The sequence below is a fragment of the Strix aluco genome, chromosome 17 (assembly GCF_031877795.1).
Source record: "Strix aluco isolate bStrAlu1 chromosome 17, bStrAlu1.hap1, whole genome shotgun sequence".
Classification (NCBI taxonomy): Eukaryota; Metazoa; Chordata; class Aves; order Strigiformes; family Strigidae; genus Strix; species Strix aluco.
In genome coordinates this window covers 1764697-1788669 of record NC_133947.1, presented here as the reverse complement: position 1 = coordinate 1788669, position 23973 = coordinate 1764697, and the positions used below count along the sequence as shown (strand labels likewise).

Below are 23973 nucleotides of genomic sequence, written 5' to 3'. Positions count from 1 at the left end.
GTGAACTCTCACTGGAGAGACAGAATGTGTGGATACGTGTGACTTTGGGAGATGAAGGGCAGGGAGTTTCGGATGATGCTGACCGGACAACAGAGCTGCGTGGCTGCGAGAAATGTATGTATGCACTCCTCCATGTTGATGTATTGCTCCTCTCGTGTTTGTACTTTGCAGGTGGGATAAAATTCAATCTGAAAATATTAGCGCCACTGATTACTGTCAACATACCCACATTTAAGACCTTTTTCTCTCTTTTGGGCTGTAAGAGGAGGGTAGTTTGGAGCGTAACTTACAAGATATGCCATGCTGCTGGCACTAACTAGCCTTTTTTTGGATAATACTGTCAAATTCTATGAAAGGTGATCAAAAGTCCTGTGAATTCTTCTCAGCTTGATGGATGCTTTGTTATTTGGGTCATAAGCATCCTTTCTAAAACGTGGATGTTTAGGTGATTATTAGAATTTCTCCACCCAAGATCTTAGGGTGGTTGTGGGGTAGACTCGGAGATGTCAAGCCAAGGAAATAACATGTTTTATTGCAAAGTTAAAAATCTTGTGCTTATAAGTAGTTAAGCTTCAGATAACATTAATTTCATAGGTCTGATCTATTGCCAGTTTAGTTTGGGTGGGGACTTAAAGTTTTGTGATCTGTGGTCTTGGATTTGCCTATTGCTCTTCTGACTTGAAAACAGTATTTATAGCCCCTCAACCACAATATAGCAAGGGAAATAGCTGGTTTCAATTGGCTTTCGCTGTTTGAGGATTTCAGCTATTCAGCGTGCTGCACATAATGCTTGTTCCCTTGAGGAAATTGTGTTACAGAGTGCTCTTCAATAGTTTGTCAGCGTGGTTATAAGTGTAGTACCTCTTTCAAAACCAAACTTCACTGAACCCAAATGGTAAAAACTGACAGCTGTTTTACCCAAGTAACTGAAGACAGGTTTTCTTACAAGTCTGTAGTAATTTAAAGAAATGTTTCTCCGGGATGTTAGGAGCCACTGGAGGATTGAGCTTCAAATCTAGTCCCTTTTAACTTAAATTATTTGAAGCCTGGTAAAAATAAGCTGCATCCTGTAATGAATGTGCAGTCTTTCCAGGCAGTAGTTGTATTCTGTGGCATTCCTTCATCATGAACCTGTTACTTAATTTGGTACAACTTGGGGTTTGTCTGAGTCTTTGAAAAAACAGGTCTGTAAGCTTGTATTGGATTTTGTAATACTGTCATTTCCTTCCCCATACAGGACTTGTGGAAGAGGAAACACAAAGATTTCCAAATGAATAACCGAAAGGAAGATATGGAGATTGCTTCCCACTACCGTCATCTGCTGCGTGAGCTTAACGAGCAGAGACAACACGGCATCCTCTGTGACGTTTGCATTATAGTCGAGGGGAAGATATTTAAGGCTCACAAAAACGTCCTGCTTGGGAGTAGTCGCTACTTCAAAACGCTGTACTGCCAGGTGCAGAAAACCTCCGACCAGGCCACAGTCACCCACTTAGACATTGTAACCGCACAAGGTTTTAAAGCAATCATTGACTTCATGTACTCTGCACACCTCGCCCTGACCAGCAGGAACGTCATTGAGGTGATGTCAGCTGCTAGCTACCTGCAGATGACAGATATTGTACAAGCCTGTCACAATTTCATCAAAGCAGCTCTCGACATAAGCATAAAGTCTGATGCCTCGGATGACCTCGTCGATTATGAGCTCGGAGCCCCTTCCAGCAGCAGTACGGATGCTTTGATTTCAGCAGTCGTGGCTGGCAGGAGTATATCTCCCTGGTTAGCTCGGCGAACAAGCCCAGCAAACTCTTCTGGAGATTCTGCTATTGCCAGCTGCCACGAAGGAGGGAGTAGTTACGGAAAAGAGGATCAAGAACCAAAAACAGACAGCCACGAAGATGTTTCATCCCAGTCTCTTTGGTCTAGTGACATGGGCTATGGGTCTTTACGTATCAAAGAGGAGCAGGTTTCACCGTCACATTATGGAGGGAGCGAACTACCTTCTGCCAAGGATAGTGCAATACAGAACGCGTTCTCTGACCAAGGAGTAGGGGATGGCTGGCAACCCACTGGGCGCAGGAAGAACAGAAAAAATAAAGAAACTGTGCGGCATATTACGCAGCAAGTGGAGGATGACAGCAGGGCAAGTTCTCCCATGCCATCTTTTTTACCTGCCTCAGGATGGCCGTACAGCAGTCGAGACCCAAGTAAGTCCTTCTTCTGATTTTTCATGGCTGAAATTGAAAATGTTGAGTTAATTAGATCTGTTTACGGTATGATCTTATCAGTCTTTGAAATGTATTAGCTTGCCAGGAATGGAAAAACGTCAAAAACTGTGTTGCCAGCAATTCAGAAGAACCAAGCACTGCATGGTTCGGTCAGGAACTTCAGCATCGCAGGCTGGTTCTCCTGTGAAAGAAGTTGGTTGTTTTGTTTTGGCCTTGAACATAGAATGGCCTGAATCACCCCCAAAACACCACTGTAATTGTTGGAATTTGTGAGAGGAAAGGTTGGAATTTATTTTAGCTGGTGTGCAAAGTGATGTCAAAGTTGAAGAATTTTCCTTGCATAGTAGATTGATGGTGTAATTACACCACACACAGGTGTAATTTAGTCTTAACAATGCTATCTTCAGTACTTCCTGATATTCAGGTGTCACTTTCTCATGTGTAAGAAAACCACCATAGCTTGTTGCTGGTAATGGCGAGATAAGTGTTTGGTAACTCTTAAAAATAATGTGGAGTTTTGAGGTGTTACTAAGGCTTAAAATGTATTTTGATGTGTGACTACCTGTAGTCTGAGTGGCTGCTTTCAAAGTGTGTAGCCAGGGAGAAAAATGTTTTCTTGGCTTCTTTTGAATCTTCAGTAGATATTTTTCTGTCTCAAGATAACTGTTCGATTTGATTCATTAATCTCTGGCAATTAATAGATCCAGGAATCCTGTTGACACAGGAGTTTGGGTGTTTTTCCCTAAGGCCTTTAAGGGATTACGGTATTAAACTCCCTGAAGCTGAAGAACTTTGTGCTGTGAGTTAGCCTGTGTTTCACTGCATACCAGAATCCAAGTCAGCCAGGAGAAGGGTGTGTGAGATTATATACCCTTATGTTGCCAAATTCAGATGAAAAAAAGCAGTATAAATAGTACTGAAAGTCTGAAGAGTCTTTATGGGCTGAAAAAGGACATTTAAGTTGCTTACATACTGGAGTTTAAATGTGGTTTTCATTGAACGGGTAACCTCTACAAATGTCTTTAGATTTATTATGTTTTACATTATCTGCTGCAGCAAGCTTGCATGTAATTATTGTAATTGGCTGATGATAAAATCTAAACAACATGAGTTAGAAGAAAAATGCAAGATAACAGTGATTTATGATGAATCCTGTCTTTATAATGCCTGTATTTTAGGATTGTTTTGAACGAAGATTCAGCATGGATTGCCTGGTGTGCTGTTCACACGCAAATATTTTTCACTTTCATGGCGTCCCATGAAAACAATTCAATCCCTTGTACTGTCTGTGAGGTGCGTGTGGGGGGGGTTGGACAGGTATATGACGTAAAACCACACGTGTCGGAGTGACAGCTCTGACCGTCTTAGTAAATGGGTTATAAATTAAATGTCTTTACTGAAAACAATGCAAAATGTGAGAGGTTGACATAACGCTGAGGGATCTGGTGGAGTTGAGAAGGGTCAGTGTGAGGTTCATGGTTGGACTGGAGGAGCTTCGAGGTCTTTTCCAACCAAGATGATTCTGTGAGATTGTATTACTGGAAGCTGAATGAAGTTTAGATTATTTAATTCCTAATTGTTAAGGAATTAAGTAGAAGCGGCCTTTTCCTTGTCAACTGTTTGCAGATGAGAGGAAGATGGCTTTGGGTGTTGACTCAGTGCAGTGCTGAGACAGCACATCAGCAGGCACAATCAAATTATTTGTTCCAAAACTTGTCTTAAATGCGGTTTCCAATAAAAGAGGTGTTTCTAATGATGGGAAAGGGGAAACTGAATGGTGATGGTTGGGGGAGTAGTTTCAGTATCCACTAGTGCTGGTAAAGCAAAAGGAAAAACTGAAGAGCAACCCTTCTCCCTGTCCCAAACAAGAGGGATGCCAGAACCGACCGGGCCCAGGGGCTGCGTGTGCTGGCCGTGGGCAGCCGGTCTGCAAAGCAAAAACAACCATGCTGGGCGGGGGCGATGTTGGGACTGAGCTGCTCACGGTTTCCCCACGTTGGCCATCTGGAGAGGTGAGCTGAGATGAAATATTTCTTTCTGCCCAGCTGAAAAGGGACGTTTCTGTGCTCTGTGGGGCCTGAGCTCGTGGGATGGGTGTGTATCTGCATGTTATGGGGAAGCACGCAGGAGGAACCCTGCGTGCATTTTAGATTGAATTTGCTTGTCTTTTGGGGCACTTCTTGGGTATGAATTCAAAGGGTTTGAGATCTGTGTGTGTTCAGTTTCATCCAACACTTGGACATCTCGTCAGCAGCAAGCCTCTCGACTGCTTCTGTCCGTAGATGCGTGGTTTGGGTGAAATCAGAACTGGTGAGGTTGCTTCTCTTTCAGCATGCAGTGAAGGCGTCCCTACTCCCCCAAACCATCTCTGTCCTGGTCCCTACAAGCAGGAGGGTCTTTTGGGCTCGCATTAATATTTTCCATCTCCAGCAGGTGGAAGCAACCCTCTTGTGAACTGCTCCATCTCCCGGGTTGCCAAGCTACAGGGTTCTGCTTAGGTTCGTTATTGGTACCCCAGGTTCTTTATTTTTCTGCTACGATTCAGAAGTAGTCGAGGGGTGTTGCAAGCCTAGGTCCTGTGCATGAAGAAAAAATTACTCTCTTGTGTGAAAGCAGGTAATGGCAAGCGTCTGCACTGTGTAATGAGTATTTAGGATGTATTTAAATTTCAGCTTGAAGTTGTCTTTGATTTAGTAACGTCAGGTTTCATTCTTTAAAACAGACTTCATAGTCTAGGGCTCTTTTTTTTTTTAAACTTCATTTATTTAGAAGTGTCCGTGTCTGTATTGTTCATGTCTAAGATGAAAAGGTACTCCTTTGCTGAGGAAATGGGTGTTGAATGTTCTTTCATAAGTAGCTAAGAGGAAAAAAGTTACCTAGAACTCTTTGTTCTTTGAGGCTCCTTCTCTTTTCTGATCTATTCATTTATTTTAAGATGCTCCTTGTTCAGTCTGAAAGCCCTCACCATGGGATAATTTGGGTACCATTTGCAAATGCCTCTATACTGGAGGACTAACACAGACCTTCTGGCAATGCAGAAACTGAGTTAGGCGAGAGAGGCCATCTTAAAAGTTCAGTGTTGGTGTCTTCCTTCTGAAATTGTTCATTGCATTTCAGCACGATGCAGGCAGTGTTTTGGAAGGTGAATCTTGCAAGTAACCATTGCATCACCCTTTTAATTCAGTGGTTATTTGGGACAGTATACTTCACAGATTAAAACTACTCTCCTACTGCTAGGTAAGGATTACTTAATTGATGTTATGTTGCAAAGAAACTCAAAGAAACTTTGCATTTTGAAACGACTAACAGCTGGTTTGTAGTGGTGCTTCTTTCAGTGGGAAACAGATGTCCTTATCAATATAGGCAGGGTGTATTAAAGTGTCCCAAATACATAAGTAGACTGTGCTTAAATATGATGCAATGGGGTCTTAAAGTCACTGATTTTTTTTTAATTGAAAGGATAAGAAAATTCTTTCTGAATCAGTTGATTCATTTCCAGATGTTGGTGGGGTCCTGCTGAGAGGCTTTGAATTTGATCACACTATGGATGAAAATAAAAAGGAGTGTCTGGAGTAGTCTTATTAATGGTAATCTAACATCATGGAAATAGCCACTGAAGCAAGAGATTGTTCACATCTCCTGTGGAGAGTGTACCTTCTTCATCCAAGAAAGAATGATCAAATAGGATTTGCAAAAGAATCCAAACTAAGTCAAGATGCTAGATTGAGAGTGTGATTAAGCTCTCGGTTCCTACAGGGTGGTATCAGTCACGCACAAAGATTGATGAGGACCATCTTTTCATGCTAGTTCCAATTTGTTAATTTGGATTCACTGTTTAGCATAAAACACATTAGGTTTTCCCTTTCTCATCCTGTTTGGGTTGTTCAGGATGTCAGTCTGTCCTTCCTTGTATGAAACATTCATATATATGTTTTCCTCATCAAGCCACATTAACTTGGAACAGCAATTCTCCAAAGTAAACTGAAGGATGGGCTTTTATAAATAATAACTTTCTTCATAACTGAGCCAAGAAGAATTTCCTCCACAGACTTGCCAAAATAACAGGTCTGTCTTTTATTTTAACCTTTTTTCTTGAATTCCATAGGTTTTCTAAAGAAACACACTGCTATTTGTTAGTCTTAATATCAAATATGCTTACAAAATTCAGAAGTAGTCTTGTGCCTTGAGCATCTTCATTTTCTTTAGGTTGCTGTTGCTTTAACACTGCTGGATAAAGTTTTTACAGGATTACACGTCCTGAGTGCATGGACTACAGGATCAGGTGGTATTTAAAAGGTTCTCGCCAAAGAGGATAGTTATCTTCACTAGAAGAGCTGTTAAGCTAGCAAAACGTTGCTGGTTTTGCCTCTTCATATAATGGAAAACTCTGTCATTTGGAGGGTGTCTTTTGAAGAATTTATTGATGGCTCTATTAATGTGTTAGCTCAAGCATAGTAGTTATGATTCAGGAATTTATTTCGAAGGAAGTACTCCCACACATCTTCTGAGTGTTTGCACCCTAAAGCTGCAAGTGAATTTTTGTGTGCCAATTGACTGTGAAATGAAGCTAATTATTTTCAAAACAGAACAGTCATTTTTAGAGATGCTACAGTTTGAGAACTTTCTGCTTTACTTTGGTTACATGTAGTGAAATTGTTGTATTCTGTAAGAAGAACTTCAGGACTTAAGTAAGCCCAGAATAGTGACCTTCATGCGGAGGATGGACAGGACTTCAGTGTATCCTTCTGACTTTCTGAGTTCCTTTAATATTTTCCCATCAAAATCTTTAATTATGCACAAGTTTCCTCCCTTGTGGTGAGGAGACATTTCAGTTCATCACTTTCCAATGACACAAGCTGATTTCAGTGCCTGCTGCAGGGAGTTGTGCTACTGGCTCTCCGTGAAGACTGGAGGCAGCTGGTGTCGGAAGCCTTTTCCTATCCCTTTTTCTGTCTTCGTTTCTAGGGAGCAAATTATGATTACAGGAGTTGTTGGCGAGCACAGATGCTTAACAGTTGGATCATATAGTGAGCTTATATTTCAGAAGGCTTCTGAGGGAGGCAAGAAAGAGCTCGGTCTAGATGAACTCTCAACTGATTTTGTGCAGGTGAGGTCTCTGCACCTGTCTGAGCGCAGGTAGGTGAATGTGTAGATTGTCATTTTATAGGATAATTTTATTCTTGCAAAAAAGTCTTTTTCTCACCAAGCTACCAGGCTTCCTGTAACTCTTTCACCTTTTCAATGCAGATCTTCAAATCTTTCCTTAATTTTTAAAAAATTACTATTACTATTTTAAAAACCAGTGAAAATTCCATTGGTCCTGTTGTGATATTTGGCAAGCATATTAGTCCCAGTAGTGGAATAGAAGTCTTGCGTAATGACAAGAGGGAAAACTTGAGTGTGGTGTCTGTGTTCAGGATTCAGGTGTTTAAGGAACTCTTGCAAGATTTTTGTTTTGCAAAACCTGTATAATACTTCTGGCTTTACATGATGCTTTATAAACAACCAGTTTACCTGTCCTGAAGAGCTGGTGTTTAAAAGAGAAGAAAGATGATTATCTGCAGCCTAGAACTGAAGGTTAATATTAGTGAAGAAATAAAGAAAATGTAGCATGAACAAGCTCAGAAGGAATGGGGTTTTGCAATCAGCGATGGAGGCCATTTAGTGCGAAGGATTATGCCAACATGGAATGGAGATAAAGGGAAGGAGAGGTGGCATGGCATAGGAGAGAAGAGAATAAGGAGCAGAAAGAGGGATTATAGAACAAGAGAACTGAGAACAAAGAGCCTGAATTTGGTGTAGTACATGTGGTATCTGAGACAGACTGAAGAGATGAGGGAGCAACATTAAACCAGAACATGCCTGTGCCAGGAATACCTGTTGAGCATCAAGGCACAATGAGTGAACTGATTTTTAGGCTTTTGTACCAGCTATTCCCATTAGAGATGGATAAACCTCACTGAGACTAACACTCTCCTGTCCAGTCATTCTTCACTCTTCTTTTTAACTTCTGCAGCCCAATATTAAAAACCTTTTGCTCCAGCTTGAAATGCAGCTGCAGAGTAAATTAACAGTGTTCCCACGTGCTGTTCTGCCTTGCCTGTCTCCCATCAGTGGCACGCTGATCCCTCTACGCTGGCCTATCCAAAACTTCTCGCCCTGCTCCTCAAAAAGTGTATGAAAACCATATTTTTTGAGATGTGGTATCACATACTTGATATTTACTATTCATCCTACCTAAAATAAAGACATATTGGTAAATTGTGGATTTTTACGGGGCGAAAACAAACGTATTGAAGGAGTTGCGAAGGGAAGTCTTGGTAGGTAGATTGAAAGCATGCGGTGTTGAAATGATCCGCGTAGCGTGGCAGCCAAAAAAAAATCACTGGGTCGGAATACAGACATTTACTCTTCATTTAAATTGATGTTGCCTTGAAGAGATGGAGCCTCCAATCCATCTGCCGTGGTCTGAGTTGTGGTTGCAGTGTAAAAACTGAAGGCATGTGTTTAAGTATTTGTTACAGCTGCGAATGAGAACTAGGCTGGTTAAAATTTCTGTTGTCAGATTAATATCTGATGTCCTAAAACAACATGGGGTCAACTTTTAGTAGTTTCCTACTGTTAGTTCATTATTTAGATCATTCTTTTAGGCTCAGTTTTGGAAAGATCACTTTTTAAGGAGGATAGATGTTTTGAATCAAAATGTTCAGCTTACCGTAAAGCTGTTGGAGTATTTTTGAGGGTAGGTAACAGTAAATTACAAATTGCCTGCCACTTGGAAAATTAAGTTAATTACTGCATTTTTCCACCTGCTTTTCATGAAGATGTAGTTACGGAGCAAGGTACTAAAATTTGTTTTGCTACAATTGAGGGAGTTTTAATGATGTTTTTATTGGGGAGATATTTCGATGCCTTAAGCAGTGGTAGTTGGCGATGCCAGGCTTTCTTTCGCAGCCAGACCTGGAGGGGTTACAGATTTGTGCTCTAATGCCACCCCCGAAATCAGCTTAGCCCCTGTTCTGCATTCCTCTGGCGCTTACCGAGCTGCCCAGGTTTCTAGACCGTCTTTGGTACTCTCTTCATGTGCGTGAAGTATCCAGTTTGCTGTGTGGAGGTGGCTGCTAGTTGCAGCAAAATGCAAAACCAAGCCAAAAAAAACCCAAACCACCGAGCCCCCCGACCGCTGTGTCCGTATGCTGAATTTTGCAGAAACATTGCAGAGAGGGCTCAGTGAATAATTTAGGTTCTCCGTATCACCACAGTTACAGGCTAACAAAATTATTAGGATGCAGTATTTGCAGGAATAACTCTTTTGAGTTGCTGTTATTAAAGGGTTAGGTCAGGTTATTTTCAAGTTTGGAAACTAAAATCATTGCTTTAAACCCAGACACTTATTCCCTGGCTACACCCTGGCTTTAAAATGGTTCCACCCTAAACCAGCTTTAGCTCAAAGCTCAGTGTCTGTTTCCTTTCCCCACCCTGCATTCCATTTTCCCCAGGCTCCAAAGCCCTCCTCCTCCTCCTCCTCCTCTTCCTCCTCCCTGTGGTAGCAGCCCTGAGACTGTTAATCTGCTTTAACTCCAGAGATCAGAGGCACTTCCCCTCTCTCCAGTGCCCTTCTCACTATTTCGTTTGTTCCTTGTGCCAAGGTTACCCTAGGCTCGTCTTTACAGAGATGTCAACCTTTCAAAAAAGATTTTTTTTTATTCTTCTTTTTGTTTCTTTACTGAAATTACAAGTGAGAAATCAAGAAGGTTTTAGAATTTTAGCGTTAAAAAAATTCTAATCCTACTTTGCATTCATCACTGTTCAGGACTTTCACTTTCCTATCTGAAGTGCTGCTTTTGCATTAAAACATAGCAGGAATTAGTTCTTTAGATGCAGTGCCTAGGAACCCAGCCCAAAAACTAACTTTGCTGCATTGGTCTCAGATTATTATTTTTTTTTAACATTTCTTACAGGCACTTATTTCAAAAGGTAAATATTTTTCCTGAGGATTTTCAAAGGTTATAACTCAGCATCCTGTCATATCATGAGTACTAGCGTTCATATTTAATGTGATACTTGAGTGTTATATTTCTATCCCTTCATGTTTCTGTCTGTTCATGTGCAGATGTGCAGCAAGAGACTGGAGCAGTAGAGAATAATATCAGTCCTTTTACTGTGTGAGTTATGAGACTTAGAAAAGAGGTTAAGCTCACAGTCAACCTCAGCGTTTTTAAAGTGATAGTCTGCTTGAAGTTACTGACAATTCTCTGCATATTTTGTGGAAACAAGAGTGTGGCTTAAGGTATTTCTGCACTGCCCAGTCATTCCTGCTCCTGCAAGGACCACTTTATTATTCCATTTTAGAATAGTTTCCAAACCAATTAACTCATCCAATTTAACCACTTCTCTCTTCTTTGGATTTGGGTGTTTTGTTGTATCTTTCTTTGGGGAAGATGAGCTTGTTGACCAGGTTTACTCTGTAGCCCTACGAGCAGTTGAGTTGACGTCACAAACAGGCTGTGGGAGAGCAGCAACAAGCAGCTGGGTTTGGGGCCAGGAGCTCCTTTTGCTGACACAGATCATGGAAAAATAGCTGCAGAATTTGATTCAATGTTAGAAAAACAAATATTACAGGAAAGAGATAAAAACTGATTATTTTCTTCAGATACTTGGAGGAGTGGAGGGAATTTTCCAGTTGATACTTGTAGACTGATTACTGTTTTGAGGAAAACAAAGATATATTTGTGCTTTTAGAATACCACTGCAGAAATATCAGTGTAAAACCAGATTGTATTTGTGTAGAACAAGCCTGTTTTATTTTAGAAATGCTATTCTAGAGGTATTGAGGAGAATGTTTCTGTTGGTAAAACATAGATGGAGAACATCCTATGGCTGTAGGCTTGAAAATTATATTCAAGCCTGTATGATGAATGCTGCCTTTCAGTTGGCACGGACTCCCCCTGAGCACTCCAGAAATAGTCACAGCATTGAAAATTTGCAGTTTTATGCAGGATGTTGTTTCTCAGCGATTCAGATCCCAACAGTGCAGGGCAGTGTCCCAGGTCACTCTGCTTTAAATCAGGGTTGAGAAGCTATAGTGGGACTCAAACCTGGAAGGAGAGGGATGGGAAAGTGCAGCCTGAAGGAGACCACGCTTTTGGTTCCATAAGCATTCACTTAAGATATCTTACGGTCTTTAACATAAAGGCAGTTTTTAATGATCATATATGTTGTGGTTAAATATCTGTGTTTGCCTGATAGTTTCCCGAGTTGTGAAATTGGAGCTTATTTTGAATGCTGTGCACATTTATTATATCCACATGTGTACTATTATGTTTGTAAAATAGTGCTAATCAAAACCAATATAGCTCATGGCATCACTTCTCCATGTAAATATTACAGTATGTGAGAATGCTGGGTTTTGCTTAACAAATAGTAAGTTGTGCAATGCTTTTGAAGGATTCCTGCTAGAAAGGAGGGGGTATCTGAAACACAAGCTTCAAGGATATTTTTAGCAGCTGGTAAAAGATTGTCATTTTTTTTCTACCAGCCAAGGTGCTCCTTTTTTTTTTTTTTTATTCCCAAGAAAAAAACACTAGGAAATGAAAAGGTTCTTTTTTTTTTCCCTGTGAGTTTAAAAATTAATTATGTCTTTTGCACAGAAGGAGATCAAGCCAAATCTTCCTAAACCTATACAAGAAACATCATCCCTGAAATTTTAGATGAAATCTACTGTCAGACAGATCTGTGTAGATACTTGACACAAATAGGTAGAAGAACCTCAGAAAATTAAGTCTTTGATTTCATCTGAGTTTTTTCCAGAAGAGTTCAGCTCAGGTCATAATTTGGCAGTGTCCTTGAAAGAAAAGCTGAGTTTAAGTGGCTCCCACTTTCCCTTGGTACTTAATTGCACCCCCACGCTCTCCTGCAGTTGTTCCGGTGAAAATGTCTGTACAACCATGTAGTGAACCAGATTGGGGAACTGATCTGGGTTTAAAAATAACTTTTTTAATAAACCAGTTTATTTTTAATATATTAGTTCCTGTCTCAAGTTCACCTCACAACTATCCACATAGTCTTGGTACAACTGAGGGAGTAGCAGGGGAGGATGCAGGAATGAGCATTTGGGGTGGGAGAGGTTGCTGATGTTGGGGCCTCTTCCCTCACACCCTCTCTGCTTGTCATGTTGTAAACAAAAAAGTACATTTACTACCACACTAAAAATTATCCAGCTGTGTGCAGGAGATCCTAAACAACTACCCAGAAGGCGCGAGGCCTGCGTCCATTCCAGGTAGCTTCCAGGCTGATGCTGTTCACTTTGTTCGTTAGCAACTTGGGCGGTGGGATGGAGCGAACCCTCAGCAAGTTGTTGGATGACACCAGGCTGGGAGGAATGATTCGCTGGAAGGCAGCGGTGCCAGACACAGCGTGAATTCAACAAAGACAAATGTGAAGTCCTGCATGTGGGACAGAATAACCCCGTGCACCAGAATAGGTTGGCAGGCAAGGAGCGAGAAAGCAGCTTTTGCAGAAAATGTGTTCTGGTGAGCAAAGAGCTGAAGAGGGGCCTGTGTGCCCTCGCAGCAGCGAAGGCTGGCTGCATGCTCAGCTGCCTCACGAAGAGCGTATGTAGCGTGTCAAGGGAAGCGAGACCATCTCTGGAGTACAAGATCCAGTTTGGGGATCTCCAGGAGAAGAAAGACTTTGACAAGCTTGAGCAAGCCCAGCTGAGGCTATCAAGATATCGTGTACGTGGAGAGGCTGAGACAGCGTGGTTTAACCTTGAAGAAAAGGGGGTGGATGGGTTGTCCAGAGCCAGACCCTTCTCAGATGTGTATGGAGAAAGGATGAGAGGTAACGGACAAGAGTTATAGGAAGGGAGATTCTCATGGGCTAAAAGAACGGTTAATCGGTGGCGGAAGGGCCTGGAGAAGTTGTGGTATCTCTCCCCCTGCAGATACTCAGCACTTGATTATACAAGGCCCTGAGCAACTGGATCTAACTCCAAATGTAGCTGTGAAATCACTTTCAATCCAATTTATTCTATGATTTTTAAAAATGGACCCAGTTAATGCAGCAGTAACGCTGTCACAAGTCAGGACAGCTACTCGCTCGCTGTCTGTTCATGCCACCACTTAAGACGTAACTTCAGTTGCTCTTCTCAATCTGTACTTTCCTCGATGTTGCCTTTCTGTTCCTGACAGCAGAACTCGTGTACCTCAAAGTTTGTCTTTCCTTCCCTTCACCTTTCCACCCTAACTTATGTAGAGGGAGAATACTCTCTCCCCCTGTAGACTTTGCTGTGGGGTTTTTTAATGTGCTTTGTTCTTACATGTGTTAAAAAGAATAAGCAGTATGACTTGCCAGCCCCGCTTCACATTTGCCTATGGGAGGGAAAGTATTTGGTGGACTTAGCTGGGGGTTCTACTGTTTATGACTGTCAAGTGTGCTTTACAAATAAGAGTAGGATATAAGATTATCCAGGGTTTCTTTAATTAGCTCCAGACAGTTGTGGGATCTTGCTGTCGCCCCTAGCTTTGGCAAGTGTCCACAAAATGCAGGCAGCCAGAGACTGTGGCTGGGTTTAGTTGACAGTGCTACTGCTGTTGGGTTAAAAGGATGCTGGTGAAATGGGCAGGGCGATGGCGTTAGTTCTGCTGAAGCACCTGAAGGCTTAAATTCCAGTAAAAGAGGTACTGCCGCTGTGAGATCGGGCGAGCTATGTGGAAAGGGTGAGGACACTTTCTGAACTTGAACTGCCCTTGTCTTTGGAGGTTGTGGGGACTCGTACAGATCCGATGAGTTTACTCCAGGTGCTGAGCAGCGATAACCTCCCGTTCAAAAGGGTGTGCTCGGAGGGATGGCTCGTGCTGTGTGGAAAAGCGCTACATCCGAGGGGAGTTGAGGAGAGGTTGGAGGGGCTCCTAAAAGCTTCCTGAAAATTGCTGGGGTGAGAGAGAGAACTTAGAGAAACTGGCTTAAAGCTTTGGCTATAAATGATAAGCTAAATAGTGTTGCGCTCCTTTCAAGGACCGCCGCGTTTGCTGGCTGACTTGCCCCACCTCGCTGGCGGTCGGGTCACTTTGATTAGGTAGGCAGTCGCTTGACGACGCGTGTCACGCGACCTCATCATCCTGGAAACTCGGGAGACCGAGGGGGAAGCGTTACTGCTTTGTATTTCTGCCAAACACAAGGGGACTTTGAAGAGAAGATGACAGACTTCTTGGATCTCCTCTTACCTTGAGACCATAATGAAAAGAGCAATATTGAGGCATAGCGACCTGGCAAAACGTTGCCTTTAGTTCTTGGGGAAGAGCTTGTTTCTGCTTTGAATTTTCCAGCAACAGATGTGATCTTGTATGGCTTTTATTCACGCCTTTCTTCTCATGCGTTTAGTCCTCCAGCTACAGATTTTTAGAAGATGTTCAACTATGTACATGAGAGAGCAGGAATGAAAGTTGAAAGAGGAGAAAATTACTTAAAAAAACCCCAGATTATGAAAGAGAATAATAGCATTGGGAGTCTGGGAAACAACAGAAAACACAACTGGGGGTTTACTGAAAAGGTAACAACACAATACAAACAAGAAATAAGTGGTGTGAAAGAAGCAGGGACTGAGGAGGTAGTTTGGTAACAGCTGAGTTTTAAACTGTAACGAGGGAAAAATGACTGAAGCAGGGGGAAGAAATACAAGACAAAAATGTTTTTTGTGTTAAAGTAATTAGTCAAATGGATTCTTTAAAATGAAGCTTTTCCTTGGTCTTTCTGAGATGACATATGTATTTTTTTGGTTGTTTGACTAGGTTTAATGCTTTTTACTCTCAGTTTTCTCCTAGGTGTTGGAAAACAATTTGTCACATGAACATTTAATTCGGATACTTTTAGTAAGTTGCATCACCTTTACTTCTGCTGTAGCCCTTTTTGAGGGGCTGGCAGATATCTATAGCACTGCCTGATTTTCTGACTAGTAGAGCTTGGTTTTCTCACACCTGGGTTTGTGACAGGAGCTCAGTTTTATATGACTCTGAGGTAATTTTTTATTTTAATGGTAGTAGCAGCTTGCCTGCTGATAAATGGGATTTCTGGTCTGGATTTGAGCTTCACGTAGTGTAGCAAAGCAAAGGAGTTTGCTGCGGATGTACTTCCCTTGCAGAGCAAGCAGACAGTTCACTTTTGTTTTGCCCAGGTGTAAATGTCTGCACAACAGCCACCCCGTCTGTGTTTGGGGTGTCGTACTGGCGTGAGCGTTATTCCTCTCTATAGATTTAATAAAGCCTGGTCAGCGTGGCTGGGAGCGACGTGTTTTGTTGTGCTGTGCTGAGCTGGGATGTGTGATCTCTGTGAGAATATATTCCTTTTGCATTAGGCTTTCATGTGTAGATAAGAACTTCGCCAGTTCAGTGTTGCTTTTGGAGTTTGAGATGCATGGAAATACTGTTGCCAAAATTGTTAAAAAATAGGCCCTGTGTTTTATCTGAAAATAAAAAATTATAATAAAAAATATTCATCCAAGTCAACAAACTAATAAAGCTTTTCTAAAGCTTCCGTGTTTTGGAAAGTAGGCTGGTGTAGTAGAATAACTGCAAAATAATTATTTGCTAAAGAGACTAATGAGCTTGGTTTTTTAGAGCAGCATTAATCCCGTGTTTAGCTTGCTGCCCCGATCGGGATTTCCTGCGAGCGGTGCCTGGAATCTGTGCAGTCGCGGGGACTGTCTCAGCGGTGTGAAAAATGAGATGTGGAGGAGTTGGATGGAGCTCTCGGGCTGCCATGTGACCCGCTGCCTTGAATAATTGCAGAATAGAAGCTCATTTACTAAAGCTTGGTTTACGTACTGTTGAAGCCCTGTAGTAAACAGTTTAGATTACCAGGAAGTGACGGATACTTTTGATTCATATACTTCTTTGGCTAAATGTTGTAAAAGAAGCTGTATTCTAGTGAAAAGGGAGAAGTGGTTTTGGAGGCGCTGTGAAGAGGAACTTCATGCATTTTTGGGTTTTGGTGCACTGAGAATATTTTAGTCCTTATGTGACTAAGTGGATATTTATTTTGTCTTAATATGTATTTGATTAGGTTACATCAGCTATAAATACTGCAAGCTCTAAAGCCTCTATTTCACTGTCTGTCTCTAATCTTGGCTTTTGAGGAACATTTAATGTCTTGTTGTGGTTACAATTAATCTGCGTGTGTTTTAGCAATTAGTGTTTATGTGCAGCAGGCAGCAGCAGATTCTGGCAACTGTCAATCAGCATCTGTAATTGGCTATGAAAAAGGACGGGAGAAAACGCAAGGTGATTTACTGCCTGCCTGGTTATTTGGCAACACCGTTTTGTTGACAAACACACTTTCTGGCCTGAGTTATCTGCTGTGATTTGCCGTGTGGGTGGTGAGGAGCAGAGGAATGGCTTTGATTTGATAAAGCTGTCTGTTACATTAGCAGTTTAATGGGCTAGAATTCACTTTCTTCACCACCTTTTGTAGCAGCTGCTGTTTTTTAAACTCTTGTAACTTCCCTTTATGTGGAAATGTTTGTTTTTAAAACAAACTTTGTTATCATCTAGAAAAATGCATATACCCGTTAAACGCTCACTCGGTAACAGAGGGATGACAAAATATGTAAAAACTCAAAGCAATTGAATTCTTCTGCTTGGCTAAGATTTGATAAAACTGATCATATGAGATTACAGAAGCAAAACACGGACAGAGGAGGGAAAATGGTTTGGTTTAAAGAGAAAGCCTCTCTGATAGTTTGCAGAGTTGCTGCTGGTGTGTTTGTAGCCCCCAGCCTTGGGAGTTCCTTACATCTCCGGGGTGTAGGAGTACTCTGCTAATGATTGTTTTTTCCTTATTGTTTGCCTTGAGGCTTTTTGTTTTTGAAAGGAAGTGGAAAAACTTACCAGTAAGAGGTACTGGCAGTACAGCACAGCCCAGTAAAGTGAATGTGAACGTGTTAAGGGATCTGGTGTGACCTTGGCCGGGACTGGGGAATTCAGACTGATCCCAGCTCCGCGGGCTGGACACCTCGAGCCAGTCACCACGTCATTCTCTGGCAGTCACCACCTGTAAAATGAGATGAATATAATAATCTTCCTTTAGCTGATTTTCAGGTTACAGGAGGTAGGCACTGTACCAGTGTCCTCATTAGCATTTTTAATAAGGCTGTGTAGATTGATGTCTTGCCCTGGTTTGAAGTTGTCGAACGCTACAACCGAGTGCTGGTGTGCCACACTCTTCCTCTTCCCTTTTTGTGAGCTCTGCTGCCGTGAAACTTGTGTGGGAATAAGTTGATTGGTGTGTATGAGCAACACCTGAATTCCTTGTCCAGAGAAGTGCAAGATGAATTTGTGAAAGCAGCTGAGTGTTAATTTTGTACATGTCATACCACTATTTCGAACTGTAATAGTTGCCTCTCGCATTAAGTAGATTTAACTGTATTTTGAACTAGGAGGCATTAAAATGTTCAGGATCTGCAAAACAACTTCTTTTTCCATCTGATCACTCTTTATCAATGCCGTCTCTTTGGATTTGGATTTTTTTCCCTCTGCATCTTAATAGTACAAATGCTACAAAAACATCTGTTTGTTGGGAAGCTTTAGCCCTGTTTGCCAGGTCCTTGACTGGGTTTTGAGTGTGTCACCTCTGTTCTGCTGCTGCAGATTCTGGAATAGATAACTGCAATTTGGTTTACGCACTTTATAAACAGGGTAACAGCCCTTTTTGTAGATAATGTTTTTGTTTACTGTGAAGAACAGAGAGGAGTGTAAGAGTCGCGTTCCTTTACATAAAAATACATAAATTATTTAAGACTGTAAGAAAGTCAAAGTTCAAACAAGAATCTTTAACTAGACCTCCCCCAAAATGAAAAAATAAACTATGTTTTTGCAGGGAGGAATTAGCCTTATCATAGCTTTTTCATTTTTTGTTTGGGTTCATTAGTTGATGTTTTTGTTAATAGTCTGTTGTGCTGTTTATGCAGCTTCTTTATAGCTACCTGTTGTCAAGTGGCTCATCTGTGTCTTTGTTTTTTGTTTTTAACTGCATCACTTCTGTATAAAACCCACCCTGTGATATATGCTGGGAGCCACTTATTACTGTGTATTTTTCAGATAAGTGACCCCAAGGGATCAATACTAATTAGCAGTCCACTATTACAGGGTGGAATTATTACTGGATTTTTCAAAACCTTCATCGTGGGGAAGAAAGGAAGGAATGAAAATTTGAACTACCGGAGTAAAATTATGGAAAAACCAGAACTTAAACATTTGAACGTCATTTCAGTGCTAGCAGACTATCCTGAAATCTTTGTTTAAAATAAATAAAGTTTTGTCCAGTTAGGGGTGGTAGGGGAGGTTGTACCCATCGCTCTCCCTCTGCCCTGCCGTCATAGCACGTGGTGCTGAAGTTCCGACCCGTTGACGGGGCAGAGGTGAAGGGTGCGGATGGACGCAGGCCTGAAGCACAGAAATCCCCAGGCGTGGGGCGGGTGCCGCTTCCTATCGAGCCTCTGAACTGCCGGCTTCATCTTCGGACTTTTGGAAAAGGGGGGGTGAGAAACAGCCCTCTCACATGAAAAGTGACAATAAAGCCAAACTAGGTGGTGACAAGTTCCTGGTTCTCAGTTATTCGGACCCGTGGTTAGGTGGGCACGCGTGGCCGGTGCGCCACATCGCAGGAGTTTGCTTGTGTCTCTGACGGCATCTTTTCGTCACGCAGGTGCTGACGTGACGGTAACAGAGCCCAGCAGCTCTGACAGCAGAGTGGAGCGATCGGACCCCTACGCCAGCGTGGACGAAGCCCTCCTGGGGGGGGAAGCCAGCTACATCTCGCAGCCCCTCACTCCGGAGAAGGAGGATGCGCTCCAGGCCGCCACCGTCGCCAACCTGCGCGCGGCTCTCATGAGTAAGAACAGTTTGCTGTCTCTGAAAGCCGACATGCTGGGAGAGGATAGTTCTCTGCTGTTTGAGTACTTACCCAAAGGCACGCATTCTCTCTCTCGTAAGTTTGTGTTTTTATATTTTTTTGTTAACTGATGCTTTAAGTGAAATCTTTAGTGAGAAGATGATACAGGCCACTGCCTCATTTATTACTACCGATATGTTTATATCCAGTTTTAAGTCCTGCTTAATCCCATTTTCCATAAAATTTGGAAAATTGTGTCTGGTAATCGATCCAACTTTAATGTTAACTGCCGAAGCCATAGAAAAAAGTATTCAGTGCACGTGTATGTAGTGCTTGTCCTCAAATTTCTGTTGTACTTGTTTGCAAAATGGTACTTAGAAACACAATACAGAGTATTTGAATCCTTGTGGTAAAAGAAGTAGCTCCAGAGGTTTTGAATCCAGAATTAATGTTGAGAGGAGGCTTGACTGTTGCTCCTGTAGAAAAAGTTGTGATTTCGTGGATCGTGTGATCTTTGCTTCTTGCTGTTCACTTTTTAGACCTCTCTCTGAGTAATGAGCAGCTATTGATTGTTTTGTTAGACTTGCACATGGAAATGAATGTTTCTCTACTGGGGATCTGTTGGAGACAGCTGATGTACCGTTATGTGTGGACAGCTTATTTTGCAGCACACTTTTGTATTTTTGTCATTGCAGTCGTAAAATAGTTTGATTCTCTAGTGTGCAAAGAAAGAAAAATCATTAATGCTGTATTTTAATAATATTCTCGGAAGATGGGGATATCATTTGTGACATCAAATAGAGCCAGAGGAGTGCTACATGTTAGTTTCCAGCAGAAAAGGTTTATTTTAATCTATACTGAGAAAATTGACCAATTAAATGGAATGAAAAGTTCACTTAAGATATCTGTTATTTTATTTTATCTTTACTTTTCTCAATGGCAAAAGATAGATAACTTTTAGTGGTCACTTGAGTTGTATGATAGAGGGAAATAATTGGACAATGTAACGTCAGTCTTAGTATCTCTTTTTGCTTCTCATATCTGATCAGTGGAATGATTTTTTAAAAATATTTTTAAGTTGAGAGAGAAAAAATAAAATTTTTGTACCTTAGTCTGCAGCTTAAATGTTTGGGGGGAGTTGCTAATGCAACATTCTTGTTTCTTCAACCGTAGTTCGCTTATGGAATGATCTCCCAATTAAATCAGATTCAGGTGGTTCAAACTAGGCTCCTGGGTAGAAATCCCTTGGTTGCGATGCAGTAGCCAAGACCCTGAGCAGCAGTTCAGTCGCCAGGCTTGCGAGCGGTGAGAAGCGTGCCCTCGGCTGGCACCGGGGCGGGTGGGAGCGTCGATCCATGCACGGCTGCGAGGGTCATTTACACACCACGTGTTCGGGTCTGTGACAGGCAAAATCAGCGGTTTCATCTCCTGTCATGATAAACTGGAATAATGACGGGGCTGCCCTCTATCTATCATCCCTCTCTTGCTTGGAGGGCTTTAGATTTTCCTTAAAAGCTGAAGGACCACTTGGCGTAAAGACAAATTAGTATAAGGCAGTCATAAATTTGGGCTAGAAATTAGAGACTGCCTAACCAGATGAGAAGCAGAGTTTAGGAACAGGCATGGTGTAGGCAGAAGACCAGCTGAGTTTAAAATAAAGCTTGACACATGTAGAAAAGGGCGTAGAAATCGAGGTTGCTCATCGAGGGGTGCGATGGCTCGGGAGGTCCTTCCAGCCTGTGTTTGAGGTCCCTATTTTCCAGTCCTCTCACTATTACTTGAATTTCATTCAGCTGAGCTTCAATTATCTCATCTTTATGGAAGCAAAGCGAATTGCATAAGACAAAAAGACAGCTCGCTTGGTCTGTAGCGCTCACACCAGTGGGTGGATGTGGCTGTGGCCTGCTAAGAGGGTTTTTACAGAAGCAGAGAGTTAAGGGACATGTTTTTTCTTTCATCTTATTCAAATTCACAGGTATTGATTTATTTTAATCACTTGAAAAAGATGTTCTGATACAAGACTCTTGCTTTTAAGTGGTCGTTACTGAATACAATAGGACATCAAGTTTAATGAGAATTTTCAGTGTATAAAATGACAGTAAAGCAAATGGTAACAAGATTCTGGAGATCTAAAAGCAGAGTCTAGGTTGGTGCTAGCTTTGTAGGTGTTTTTCACATTTTTCTTCAAACACAATTTGAGGATGTTGAGTCATTTTAAGTCCTGGGTTATATTAAAAAAAAAAAAAAAAAAGGCGGGGGGAGTAGGCAGGAGCACAGTGAAAAAGATTTTTTTTTTTTTTTTTGAAAAGCCCAAAACCAGCACAGTGTTCATCTGTTTGATTTGAAAAGGAAATGCACTAACTTCACAAGTTTTAAGTGATCAATCTCTCTTGAGTTTAAAAAATGTGAAGTGGTTTTTAATCTTAACTGCTCTCACTGGATTGTCTTCGTGTTCTCTTACGAAGCACTACAGTAAGGAAGGACCAGTGTTCACATTTATTTTTCTTTTCTGGAGGAAAAGATTTAATGGAGGTGGACAGATCCAAAGGGTATATGATACGTGTTTAAAATTCTGATGAGCAGTTTCTAAAGGGGATATTACTCTCCAAGTTACTGCATACACTACAAATTTTCATTTTTTCTTCTGCATAGTTCATCCTGTTGTAAAAGTTAATAGAGAATACCCCAAGGTTTTCGTGTTGGCCAGTGTTCTTTTTTCCTAATTCATTGTACATTGTAATGATTGTATGAGGAGTGAAAATACTTAACATTCTGCTGATGGAAAACGAAGCCCGGGGTGTGCGAGAGGGGTGTTGTATCACTATGATGTAGTCAAACAGCAGTACAGCATTTCTAAAGTTAACCAGTTCAAGCTAATTTAAAATCAGGAGGGAAAATTTAAATATCTTGCCATTTGGGTATCACAGTTACCAGATAACCTGCAGCTGAAGGGCTCTGAGAATTTATGATGTTCATGGTGGATGGTCAAGATCAACATTGTTCATATGCTTGTCAGACCTAAAGAACATGCAGGTTTTGCAGAAAAAAAAATACATATGAGTTATTCATGGGTAACACTGAGGTCGTCTTGGGAACCATTAGTTACTGAACCCGCATAGTTTACTGTTGGGGATGTCTTTCAGATAAGACATTATAAGAGGTTCAGTTTTTCTCATCTTCACGTGTTTTCATGGCTTGTCTGTAAAAGCAGGTTATTTATTCTTTGCTGATTTCCAGCTTCAGCAGTGCGGTTCTACTGAGCTCCTTGGTTTGATGATGTGTCTCTCATTTCATTTACGATACTGAACTTTGGTAGCATTGTTCTGTACGGTTACACCACATCTACAAAAGTCTCAAAGGCTTTAGTTGAATGTTTTTAGCTGGTTTTGCCAAGTGTAATCAAGAGGATGAGAAGTTGAATATTCATTAGAAAAGGAATAGATTAGTTTACAGCCTTGTTTTCTCAATTTAAAAAAAAAAAAGTCAAAGCTTTCAGATTTTGGGGTGACAGACTCTCTTAAAGGGCGACTCTTGCACATTTTCAGAATAGTACATTGCATACTTTTTTATATGTCTAAGTTTGGCTTTTCCTGTTTACCCTGTTGCAACTGAAACTGTTTATAGAAGCAATTCCTATGAAGCTTGCTGGCCAAGTGATTACATGGTACACAGAGCCCTTTTCTTTTGGGCAAACCGGCTAATACGTTATTTTTAGTTAGTGGTTCATTGGAGCCAATAATTTATACTCGCACTGGATGTTAAAGGAATACATTTTACATAATGGTGAACTCTCCTAAGAGGGAGTTAAAGGTATTCAGTTTGGCGTGGAATTTTTGTACGTGGTAAATGAAGATTTAGGGGAGAATGGATGCAGTTTTAAACAAGCTATAATAACCTTTGCCTTTCTCTTTTCCACAATAGCTTACTGTCCAGCTGTCAGAGAATACTGTATTCATGTAAATACTGCTAAACCGCATCATCTTTCACAAGCAAAGCTGACTGAAGGAAAGCACTTTTAATTTCTGATTTAGAAGTTAAAATACTTTTCATTGAAATTAATTTCAATACAAATTCAGGAGGGAAAAAGGTTCCTGGCGGTACTGGTCAGAACGGGACAAAATGTAAATTCAGGTGCCATTTGTGTTCTCGTGTACAAAATATGGTTCATTTTTGTAGGTGTCTCTTCTTGTGTTACTTGCAGTTGTTGAAAACAAATAAATATTAATTACTGTTTTAAAAAGCATCTTTGTACTTTGTTGTACATCTTTGTGGCTCACGTGGGATGATTGATTTTATTGTTTCTCCTTACTCTGTTTCATTGCTCGTTCCTTAGCCTTAACTTTTGCTTTAAGAAGTGCATAGTTTCTTAGGAACTCGTGTAATTCTGTAGAGGTGCTAATAAAGAATTAATCAAGCCAGACCCCACTGGCTTATCTTTACTGTATGTTAAAATACCATTTGTTTAAGGAAGTGCACCCCGGAGATGCCTCAAAGCTGCCGATGGTCCCAGCGTGTAGCTTCAATGGAAACAGAGAGGTTTGAATCAGTTTGGGATGTTCAGGGGAAAAAAAGGAACGTGTGGATGTCTAGGCAGGAATTCTGCTATGGACCTGGAGAGCTGGCTTCCTGGTAACAGTTTCTGACAGGAAATACTGACGATTTCACTTTTCCCCCCATTTTTTCCTACCTTGAATTCACGGGGTTTTAGGATTTTGTTGTCTTGCCTTTAAATTATACCAGCAATAGATGAGCACCACCAGAATGAAAACTGGAAGTATTGTTATCACACTTGAATAGAGTTAACTAAGTTGTGAAAGATTTCAATCTGCGATCAAAGTGGAGGAAGGTAAATCAAACA

The 23973-nt window shown here is 41.3% G+C and overlaps 1 protein-coding gene across 7 annotated transcripts in view; it reads left to right on the top strand.

The window, feature by feature from the left end:
* Positions 1–23973, top strand: part of ZBTB46 (zinc finger and BTB domain containing 46) — a 59436-nt gene that overhangs the window by 15616 nt on the left and 19847 nt on the right. For all 7 annotated transcript variants that reach the window (XR_012625590.1, XM_074843627.1, XM_074843623.1 and 4 more), the window contains 2 exons: positions 1238–2207; positions 18930–19211. Coding sequence is in view for 6 of the 7 variants with exons in the window: in XM_074843627.1 (XP_074699728.1) it covers positions 1238–2207; positions 18930–19211 (1252 nt within the window). In the remaining variant the exon portion in view is untranslated. The remainder of the gene's footprint in view (positions 1–1237; positions 2208–18929; positions 19212–23973) is intronic.